General features: G+C 38.7%; 1 non-coding gene and 1 gene segment (V, D, J or C); both read right to left on the bottom strand.

Annotated features, from left to right (window-relative positions):
• Positions 1 to 3,446: 3,446 nt before the first annotated feature.
• Positions 3,447 to 3,553, bottom strand: LOC111762992 (U6 spliceosomal RNA). Its single transcript, XR_002795968.1, has one exon. It is a non-coding gene; the product is annotated as a U6 spliceosomal RNA (small nuclear RNA).
• Positions 3,554 to 8,359: 4,806 nt separating this feature from the next.
• On the bottom strand, positions 8,360 to 8,921 carry LOC139436728 (immunoglobulin kappa variable 3-20-like). The segment is given in 2 exon segments: positions 8,360 to 8,694; positions 8,876 to 8,921. Coding segments are annotated over 2 exon segments (381 nt in total).
• Between the last annotated feature and the right edge of the window lie 3,166 nt (positions 8,922 to 12,087).

The raw sequence follows: 12,087 nt of genomic DNA on the forward strand, positions 1-12,087 counted from the left end.
AAATTAAAACTACAATGAGATACCATCTTACTCCCATAAAATTGGCAGCTATGAAAAAACATAGGACTACAAATGCTAGAGAGGATGTGGAGAAACTCATCCACTGCTGGTAGGAATGCAGAAGCAGAAGAATCCAGCCATTCTGGAGGACATTTTGGTGGGTTCTCAAAAAACTAGCTATAGATTTGCAATATGACCCAGCAATTTCAGTAGAACTGAAAACAAGGACACACACTGATATATGCACACCAATGTTCATAGCAGCATTGTTCACTATTGCCAAAAGTTTGAATAACCCAAATGCCCATCAACAAATGAATGGATAAATAAAATGTGTTATATACATACAATGGAATACTACTCAACTTTAAGAACGAATACACTGCAAACACATGTGATAAGATGGATGAATCTTGAGAACTTTATGTTGAGTGAAGCAACCCAGGCATTGAAGGACAAATACTACATGACTTCAATGATATGAAATAAGTAAACCAAGCTGCCTCAGAGAGCTAGAGACTGAATGACAGGCTTAAAGGAATTTGGGGATGGAGGAAAGTTGCCAGCTGACACCTATCTGGGTGAAATCCGTGATAAGCTGGAAGTAAGTATTTGTACAGGGAAGGGATAAAATGTGGGCATAGGGTTACCTTTGGGTGCGGCTTTGCGGGTTTGAGGGGGGCTAGGACTGGGAGTATGGGTAATATGACCCAAGAAATTGGACGAAGGTTGGGGAACATATGAACATAGGAGATTGTCAGGTATGTGATAGAGAGCATAATGGTGAGAAAACTTTTTCAAAAATATAATAAGGAAGGTTACCTGTTTAAGATGCTTAAAGGGTAGATTCTGACACAGGACAGGGTCCTAGGGAGTGTGTGAGTTATCATTTTGTCATAGTGGGTTATATCATTGAATGGAGACCCATACAATGAAAATGAAGGTATACCCACATCCTGGGGAGGACTGGTGTTCTCAAAAGGAGGGAATTTTATCTCTTGAGAGAAATGAAAGATAATTTTACAATCAATTTACTCCATCCCTAAGGGAGGGTATGAAACTTTCTTTCCCTATTGAAAGAACCTGTGGGGGGAGAAAGGCTAAGAGGCAGCAAGGCATGTAACAGTCCACAAATATGCAACCACTGGCCAAACCGAGGGTTGGATATAGTTTAAATATTAAAAATAAGGACTAGTTCTCATCCTAATGGACCTTTGGAAAAATATTAGCATTACTTTAAAAAAATAGAATATTGGAAAGAATCTGAAAACAGCTTCTAGGAACAATGCTCCTTATTGTGAGGGGGTTCAAAAAAATAAAAAATACCAGGATTTACCCTAGTCTTTAGAGTATCTTTCCATTTAACAATCCCTGTTCAACAGTCAAGCACCAGAACTGGACAACAGCTTCTACAAGACTATGTCCAACAGTGGGGCCCCAGATAGATTAAGTGCCACTCCTCATCAGAGGCTGTACCGCAGTAACAGTTTCAAATTTCAGTCTGTGCTTTAAGAGGGGACTTCAGGCATGTGGCACCAGGCAGAGCACAGTCCAAGTCTGGCAAAGGGTGACTGTGCTGGTTAGTCACCCCATGCTCTCCAGCAAAATACAAAATTAATTTGTAATCCTTTCTTGCTTTTATTCTATGAAAGATCCCTCTAATCTTTCCAGAGGTGCGTAGGTGGGAGAAAAGAGCTGCATCATTCCAAAGAAAGATTTTTTTTGGTTAAAATTTGATGCTTTTAAAAATTTCCTCCCGCATCTCCTCCCTGGGAAAAGTTTTTTCTGTATTAGGGTTTGCGTTTAGTAACCAACAGTGGTTGGATAGGACATATATGGGCTGTATGCCAAATAAATGAGCTTGCTTTTTTAAAAGTTTATACTGTGCAGCTCTTGCTACAGTTGGTAAGGAGTTAGGGCTTTGTCTGATCAGAAGGCATTTGTAGAATTAAAGATCCTCTGGAAATTTTGGTGAGTCGTGAATAGTTTTGTTTAGAATTAAGCAGAGTCAAAAAAGAAACTTTAAATAACTGATTTACTTATCCAGGTAACCTAAGCATGAAAGCAAATGCAGGACTTATTCCTGTAATATTTTAGGGATTTGAAAAACAATACACTATGGAAATTATTTTTTTGTTTTTTGCTTTTATTTCTTCCAGATGTCTCCTGAATGACCTTGTACAGGTTAAAAGGGAATTAAAAACTTAAAAAAACAATAACAATAACAACAAATCCACTTTACCAACAACAAAAAAGTTCACTGGTTTTGATTCATCTCACTCCTTTTGCCTGTAGATCTGGCCAAACATCAAGCATGTTGGGAGCGGCACAATTTAAAGCAACACTATTGATTGTATAGCATTTGCCAGCAATTTACAATACAAAATGACAGATAATTCTTGTCACAATGCAGAGGATGGCAAGCAGTTTTCTGTAGCATTAAAGGTAACAGCTATCAGGGATTGCCCATTCCTGCAAGAGTTTATGTATCAAGGTGGGTAGAGGGCAAAACATTTACACAACAGAGGAAGAGATCCACAAAAGGTAAGCTCCATAACTGCTAACATTACCAAAGCTGGTACTGGCTAATATTTAAATGCAAATCCATGCTTTATACATATACCTCTCATAGACACTGCTACCCTAGAGAATTCTAACATTGCAAGGTACATTAATTTCTGCCTCCTTTTGCAGAGCTTGAAAAGTTTCTCAAATTATTGTAAAGGGGGAATTAAAAATCAGAGAGCCTCTCAAGAAAGCATCTTTTGGTTTTTGAAGCTTCCTTGTTCTCTGGTAGACCTCCTCTTAAGATATTAGGTAAGACAGTGTGGCAGCAGTGAATCCCAGACTTCCGGGTTTCTATTCCAGTAGAGGATCCCCATAGAGGTCTGCTCTCTACAGTAAGAGGCCAAAGTACTTTTAGAATTTAGTGTTGCAAAAACTGAACCCCTTTCATCCTTACCTGCTTCCATAATCATGGTAATCCCCTCAATCCCAGCAACCTTCATCAAAATATATATACATGTGCATGTGTGTTTGTGTGTGTGTATACATACACACACACACATGCACACAAGAAACAGGGAGGGGTTATTTACAAAGTTTATAGAAGTATACACACCCAGGTTCTATGGGACGGGCTTTACCACAGAGGAAAGAGGGTCGAGGCTATGACATGTCAACACATCAAGCACCGTAACTGCTAATGGAGGCTTATGTAAAATAGTCTTTAGTGTTCTGTGAGAGAGCACAAAGCCTTGTCATATGGTTCCTGTAATGACAGACTCTTCTTTCCTTTGGGAGTGATGATGTATCTACTCAGCCCAGAAGAAATTTTTACTTGGGACTTTTTTATTTTTACATATATGTATTTACAGTGTGAATGAACTGCAGTTGCATATCAACTCCTCCACATAAAGAAAAATAAAAAGGTATTTAACATTACTAAAAATATAGAGCACTTCACAAATTTGTGTGTCATCCTTGCACAGGGGCCATGCTAATCTTTCCTGTACTGTTCCAATTTTAGTATATGTATTGCTAAAGTGAGCACCTTCATTGGGTTTTTATTGGAGTCCCTGGTTTGCAGCCTGCCTGTAAAACCTGGACTTGTGCATCCCCACGGTCATGTGAGAAACTTTTATCAAGTCTCATACAATTTACAGATATCTCCAGTTGATTCTTCCTTAAGAGAAACCTGACTAATACACCCTCCAACTGTCTATAACCAGCACCCTGGTCAGTCATCCGCATCACCAAGGCAAGAAGCATAAACAATGTGGAGAAATAAGAACACTCATACACTGCTAGTTTGAATGTAGAATGGTTAAGCCAATGTGAAAAACAGTTTAACACTTTCAAAAGAAACTAAGTATAGAATTGCCATATGATTTGACAATCCCATTCATAGAACTATATCCAGAAGAATTGAAAGCAGGTGATGAACAGATATATGCACACCCATGTTCATTGAGGGATTAGTCACAATTGCCAAGAATAGGGAGCAAACTAAGCATCCATCAATAGACGAGTGGATAAACAGGATGTGATAAATACACATGATGGAAAATTACTCAGATGTAAGAGGGAATGAAATAGTGACATATGTTTAAACATGGATGAATCTTGAAGGCCTTATGTTGAGTGAAGTGTCAGTCAATAAATGGCAAATATTGCATGATCTCACTGATATGAACTAAGGATACTGAGTAGACTATGGGAGGATTAATCTAGAAGACAGGTTGCTAGGAAATAAAAAGGGAGTAGAGAGTGCTAAGATGGTGTTCAATATGGGCAGAATTTATGGTTGTGGATGCTGGTGGTTTCACAGTGATCAGGGGTGAGATGGTGCACCAATTTGAGGGGTTCGACTATGCTAGAGGGTGAGTTCAGTGAGAAGGGGTAAGGGTTGGGAAATCCATGGAACTTGGGGGAAGGCAGTATGAAGTAATAAGCGAATATGTGGACTGGTGAACTCAGGTAGGCCAAGGACTATGGTTGAGAAAATGCTGGTGGGAGTGCTCTTGTGGGATTTATGGCAGGGGGGTGTTAATGGTGCAAGGTATCTGTGGTGGGGGATGCGTGAAGAAGGGTGCAGCTGGGACATGCCACTACGGAAAATGAATGTGTTTAGATAGTCAAGGGGTATTTTCTCAGTTGTGAAGATCCACAGAATAATCAACAAAATTTGAACTCTCATCCTGGGGAGTCCTGATACTTTCTCACCTAGAGTGTCTAAAAATCTCTGGAGTAGATAGGCAGTGGCTAGTAAAAGAAAACTGACCAATATGAAGTCTTCAGTAGTAGTGCTGGTCCTTATGACCTTCATTTTTGTAAAAGTGATAGTTAACCTGTTAAGAACAATGTCTATTAGTTGCCTCATGAAACTGTTTTTGTTACTCAAATGTGAATTCTCTGTGACCCAAACTCAGCAATTAAACTTACTTACTTTCCCTTCACATGGGATTTGACTTCCTTGCCATTCAGGAATTACTACCAAGTGCCAGCTGGTGATGCATTTGTTAAAAGACCTTGACCAAAGGTGGGAGACATCAAATACAAATGAAGTTTTCTGCCTGAAACATTCCTAAAGAATCAGAGGTCATTCTAGAGGTTAAAATTATGTATGTCTTAGGCAGATTACACTAAAAGCCTCTGTGAACAAAGTCCAAGACAAGGTGCTCCTGAGGACTCTAGAGCCATCCAGACCCTACAGGCAAGGCACACAGCCCCAGGGTATCAACACCCTGTCAGTGATGGCATATATGACAACCTATCTCCCTAATGAAAAACCATAACACTGATTTATAATTTCTATACACATAATTATTCTACTCCTTTTATCTGAGCTTATAATTTGCACTATACCTGATAAATATATGACTAGGAGACTTAAATCTTCACTTTGTTCATGTGCCGGGTTAGCCCTGAATCTCAGGAAATTTGGGTCCAACACGCACTCTCCAACTCATGGGACTCAACCAAGACAACTAACAAAATGATGATGATGGGAAAACTCCATCCCCCAAAAAACATGAGTGTCTACAAATGCAAGATAAACAGTTCTTCCTATCTGTCCCATACGATCTAAAGCCCCTTAATCTGAGGCAGATTAGGGATCACTATCCCAGAATCGTATGAACAAACATATGGGGGACATAGAACCATGGACAAAACGAATGTGTTAATTTTGTAGCAGTGGAAGACAATGAAACAGTGATATAAAAATAGTGACTATCAGAGGTTGTGAGGGGAGTCAGAGTGAATAACAGGTGAAACATAATTGTAATTAAGTGTAAACAAATCAGTTTAGTAGCAATCCTTCAATATTTACCAACCATTTGTAACAATTGTACCATACAATTTTAAGATGTTACTAAGAGAGGAAGATGAGGGAATTGAAGGGGATGGAGTGTACAGGAATGCCTTCAATTTTCTATGTATGTATTCCATAATGTAAAACTTATTTTATAAAAATATTTATTATTTTTAAAAAGAGGCAATCAGAATGACAAAAAAGGATCATTCCTTGTGTCCTTTTCTTATCCACATTAAAGCTTTGTACGTACAAAATCATATCTTCTAATAGTAGACTATCTTGGCCATCTATGATATATCAATGGCAAAATGCCAACAGATTTTCATCCCCCACTATATCTATGCATTTTCCAATGAGACATTGCAGTCTCTCCTAAAAATTTAGGGTATCATTGCCCTCTTCTTAAATTAAAGCTTGCTTGGGAAATGCACTACATGCAGCAAAGGGCACATTGTGTCAGTACTCTCTCTAGGCTTTATGAAATGTATATGCATTTATTTCCTCGTTTGAAGCCTGAAAATTGTTATAAAGGAATCTAAAATTAGTATTCCAGGTGGTAAAAGACATGTGGTCCAGTCAACCCAAGTCCTCACAGATGATCAGCTAACAGACATGTGAGGGAAATTAAAGGTATTTCAGCCTAGATCTACCAGTTTTCAAGGGACCTACCAGATAACTGTAAACCAAAAGTAAGATTAGCTGAAATCAGTATAGTTTGCCCATATAATACAGACTGCACACTCAACCGAAAACTCAACAGCTTAAATTTTAAGCTACAGGATTTTGGGTATGCTGTGTTATCTGTCTCCAGGTAAATAATATATTATACTCTGTTAATTTGCTATACATTCTCACCCCTCCAAACTCTACCTCCCTATGCCAATGAATTTTTTCCCTATAACTTACTAAATGATATTTTACATATGCATGTTTTTTAGTTTTTTCTCCCAAACTGTAATAATAGGAGGCATATTTGCAACTGAAACAGAGTAAGTACTCACTACATATTATTTGAGTAAGTGAAAGACATGGATTCCTTAATATCAATAATATAAAAGTGCCTCTCAATATTTGCTGTAAAGGACCACTTACATATGTCAGAGTGTTTAATGTATTCTCTGGTTTGATGAGGTATTAGCTGAAACTGATTTCATCCACCAATGTTTTTATGAAGTCAGTGCAGAAATAATAGTAGAATATCTGGAGTATTTCTTATTTCACACTGAGATTAACGTGTTAATTAAAGGTTATCCAAAGTGTTCAAGCTACATAAGACTTAAGATCCATGAATTCCTAAAGTGCTCAAGGGATGATTAAAGAGGAACTTGACAATTCATTAAAATTTCAGGAGGAAAATTGTCACTTACTTCTAGAGACATAAAGCTGAGGAATTAAGACTGTCCTGGAAAGAATGAGAATGGTTGAAAGAGATGGAGGAAAAAATGGCATTGCAAAAGGATGCAGACTTTCAGATATCCTATGAATATTTGAACATATGCTATTTTAATTGACAAGGCTATTAAAATGTATATACCATGAAATATGAAGTTTGATAATGGGCATTTATTAACCTACAAGCTTACGGTTTTGAGACTAAGAAAAATGTCTAAATGAAGTCTTCATCAGGGAAGGCATTCTTCCAAAAGAGTATGCTGATACTCCTGGATTCTGCAGTCACATGTCAGGCACATGGTGGCACGTGATACTTCTCCATTCTTTTCCAGGTTTTGAGACTTTCAGCTTCTTGCTTTCTAGGCTTTCTTTTTCTCTTGTCTGATTTTCCTTCCTTTATAGAACAGTCCAAGAACAGGATAAAGAACCAACTACATTAACTGAAGGAAACTACTCAAAAAGTCCTAATTATGATAGTTTTAACTCACAGGCACGGATTAATTTTGCAGTGAACATAGTGTCCTGGGTCCAGATCACTTCCAACCAAAAAAATATACATATATTTCACATTGCATTTTTTTCTTAAATGGCACATACAACATTTGATGTAAAGAATACTCTAGTATATGTGTTATTCACACATATAGGAATATGATGAAGTGAAATAGTCTTCTGAAAAAATAGATGTTACAGCAAGGAATCGCCTGTTACATTGAAGAGAGTCTTTGCTGGAAAACCTGGTTCAAAGATGGATAAAGTTAAAGTAGAGGGAATGATGACCCTCTGTGGGGGAAGTTATGAACAGGAAGAATGAAGGATTTATTCATGAAATGTTCCAGAGACAGAAGATGAAGGGACAGAAGGAATAAAATTGAAAATGTAATGAAATAATGGTAAAAATTCTAGCATTAAGGATGAGCTTTGATGAGCAAATGAGTCTGCAGGGAATACAGCTTACTGGAAGCTTCTCCAAATCATAAGAGATAGAAATTTATGGGCCAATTCTTTTGATCTACCCATGTAAAACGTGGAGGTTTCTATGGTACAATCCCCTAGAAGATGTGACTTCTCAGACAGATGGAGGAAGCAAAGTCCAGGTCTGTGTGAGGATGAAGCAGCTGGTGCTGTAGGACTCACTGCCCTACAGCCCTAGGAGGGGGTTTGTGCTCGAGGCTGAAGCACTGCGGGAGAAGAACTGTTATGTTGTTGATAGTAATAACCTCCCAAAGGTTCACCCCAGAATCTGGTGATGGTGAAAGCGAACTCTGTCCCAGACCCACTGCCACTGAATCGATCAGGGACCCCAGATGGCCGGGTGGATGCATCATAGATGAGCAGTTTAGGAACCTGTCCTGGTTTCTGGTGACACCAGGCTAAGTAGCTGCTAACACTCTGGCTGGCCTTGCACTTGAGGGTGACGGTCTCTCCTGCAGATGCAGCCACAGAGCCTGGAGACTGGGTCATCACGATGTCCCCACTGGCACCTACAACAAGAAAAGAGCATAAATCAAATATTTAATCACAAATACATGAACTAGTATCAAAATGTAGGCTTTCTTAACTATCATATAAAGTCAGATCTGTCTTAGAGGAGATGGTTTATTCACTATTCATGGTAAAACCATTCTCTTACTTTATAAACAAATACTCTTTTAAGCCTCTCACCTGAGATGCAGAGCACAAGGGGGATGAGAAGTTTGTATGGTGACATCCTCTTGCTCACTCACCTCATTCACTCAGGCCCCATTTCCAAGGAAAATGCATTAATACATCTCTAAGCAGCCAATGAAATCCTCAAGGAGCCTATGCAAATTATGAGAGAGTATAAAGGCAATAATGTTGTAGAGTGAGTTGTAAAGATTTCTTTAAAATAGGAAATACAATTGTATGCCTGAAAAACACCCAGAAGTCAATTTCCAAAAAAGTTCAGCAACATTGCCAAATTTAAAGTACTTTTATTGCCACCTGTGCTCTTCAAAGCCAACTGCAAACATCTTAAATACATTTACTTATGTTATAGAATATATTTCTGTGAGTGTATAATTTCAAAGCATAATTAAACTTAAAAATATGTTGCCATATCCTATATGTAACATATTCATATCTTTGACTCAAATGAAGATGTAGCTTACAAATTGTCTATTTCAGTCTGTTATTAAATTTAAATACATATTTGAAGTTCTTCTGGATATTTCAAAACACATCAATATACCCAAAATAAAAACTCGATATTGCCATTAAAATAAATATTATCTTCGGAAATGACTCACCACTTTCAAAAGTCACCTTGAGCACGGCCCTTTAAGTCCACCAGTTTCTAAAATCACAGAGGAATTGATTTGCAGACTCTGAGTGAAACACCTCCACCTACTGGTCATAAGTAAAATAGCTACAGCACCCAAGGTGTGAGAGACCAGGTTCTTTCTTTATTACCACCCAAAATTATTTGTAGAATTATGTAAATAGCAATATCAACTACTGCACAGGACATTAAGTTAGGAACAAATAAAACAGATCCCCTGGTCTTATAAAGGTTTCATTTTACTGGAAAGGAAAGAAAATAACTAACATTTCTGCAGCCACGCTGCTCTGAGATGAGCTCCTTGTAGCAATGGCCTTCCTAACAGTCAAGTGGGGAAATGTGCATCCAGTTTCATTTCCTGAATCAGCCGTCGTGATGAACAGAGTCCGAGGAAAAGAGAAAATAACTGGTGCCTTATTCCAACATTCCATTATGGACTTTCAAATTTCTTTGCTGGTGTTATCATTGTTTGTTTTATTTTTTCTATCCCTCTTGCTTTTACATATCAATCTGATTGAAAATTTTGCATACATTAGTTGCAACTAACTAAACTCTACAAGCTTGAGTTTTTGCACCTTCTTTAAATAATCAGATGAAAGGTTTCAACTCTTTTTTCTATAATATTTGAACAAATTTCATAGAATTTTTAATGAAAAGTTCATTAGCTGAGGGCACTTGTTCATATTCTGCAGTTCTTTAAAGGTTCAAAATTCTGAAAATTAACCTATGATTAGCAGCATAGAAAGCTTTGGTTTGGGTCATTTTGTTTTTATTTAAAATCAACTTTGTTTTAGTCCCTATTCTGATACACTGTGTATGCACGTGTGTATCCATGGTTAAAAATAAAAAGAATTTGTAAATTTAACCAACACAGATTCTCTTTCAGTTAGTACAATATCACAGATTGCTTAAACACAATTATGAACATGTATCTATCTGAATCAATTAAAGGAAAATCTCTTTACTTTTGGTTTCTTAACATTGTAAGAAAATTATTCTCACCAGCACATTTTCATTTGACAAAAATTGTCATACCATTACCACAAGATTTGATCAGTTTTCTTCAATACTGAAATTTTTATTGAATTAACGGTAGTATTAGCAGTAATTGCAGACATTTTGCCTCCAGTAGAAAGAATTGCCTGAAACTTTTCATGAATACAAAAAGCGCATGAAAAAAAATCAGATATTTGAAGTAAACTTTTTTAATGGAACCATCTGAGGTTATTGGAGTAAAATAGATATCATTGAACTGTTTTCCGAATTATTCTCCTTCTAATAGAGCAGAGGAAGAAAACCTGTCTTTACTTTTCTTGTCTGCACAAGAAAGCATGGGGTTAAAGATAAGCAAAATTAATTTAGAAGACCCCCCCCCCCCGATCTAAATGAAGTTCCACACATTAGAGTGGTACTTAGATAGAATTTCCTTTCATGAAGCAAGGGAAGAATAGGTGAAACAAAGGGGCATTTTGGGGACATTGGAATTGTTCTGCATGATATTCCCATGATGGAAACAGACCATTATACATTTTGTCAACACCTAAAAATTGTGAGGTGCAAAGGGTAAACCGTAATGTAAATGATAAACCATGGTTAGCAGCAATGTTTCAATATCTGTACATCACTTGTAACAAAAGGAACATACTCATGTGAGATGTTATTAATAAGGGAAAATGTGAGAGGGAGAGGGGTGAAGTATATGGGAATGGCATTTATTTTTTATGTAAATTTCTATGATCTAAAGCTTTTCAAAATATAATTTTTAAAAAGTGAGGTACATAATTTCTTCTCTCTCAAATTTAACTTGTTTAAGTTATAAAAAAAACACCATACACATCTCATAAACTAAAACCATGGCAGGAATCTGCAGTTTAAGGAGAGCCGCCCAGCGCGAAGGAGGGAGCAGCCTGCTGAGGAATGGCGCCGCCCACACGTCCTGTGCCGCTGACGACCACAGAAGCGGACAAAACGCAGAAAACAGACAACCGGGGGAGGGGAATTAAATAAATAAATAAATAAATCTTTAAAAAAAAAAAAAAATCATCCTGGGTTATTTTAATGCAACTTTAAATAATATCATTTTATTAGGAAGATGGCGGCTGAGTGAACATCCCTGTTAGAGTCTTCTGCAGGGAATCGGCTGGGCGGCATTGGAGACTCTTTGGGACCGGATTGTTTCGGGATTTTTGCTGGTCCGGAGGTGTCTGGACATCGATTTGGAGGGAAGGTAACAGAGAGGATTCGTCTGTGAAATATACACGGAGATCCCAGCTACCTGTAGAGGATTCCCTTCTTGGGTAGGTGGAGACGAGGCATCTAGCCCCGCTCGGTGGGGCTGAGCCAGGCCGGGCCGCAGCGGCGGACGCCGGCGCGCTGCGCCGGCGGTGAGCGGGGCCGGGCGGGGCCGAGCCAGGCCGAGCCGGGCCGCGGTAGCGTTTGGAGCCGGGCGGGGCCGGTGCAGGCCCCGGCTGCGGGCCGCGGTAGCGTTTGGAGCCGGGCGGGGCCGGTGCAGGCCCCGGCTGCGGGCCGCGGTAGCGCTTGGAGCCGGGCGGGCCCGGGTCAGGCCGCGGCGGGT

Source organism: Dasypus novemcinctus, chromosome 17 (genome assembly GCF_030445035.2).
Source record: "Dasypus novemcinctus isolate mDasNov1 chromosome 17, mDasNov1.1.hap2, whole genome shotgun sequence".
NCBI classification, from domain to species: domain Eukaryota; kingdom Metazoa; phylum Chordata; class Mammalia; order Cingulata; family Dasypodidae; genus Dasypus; species Dasypus novemcinctus.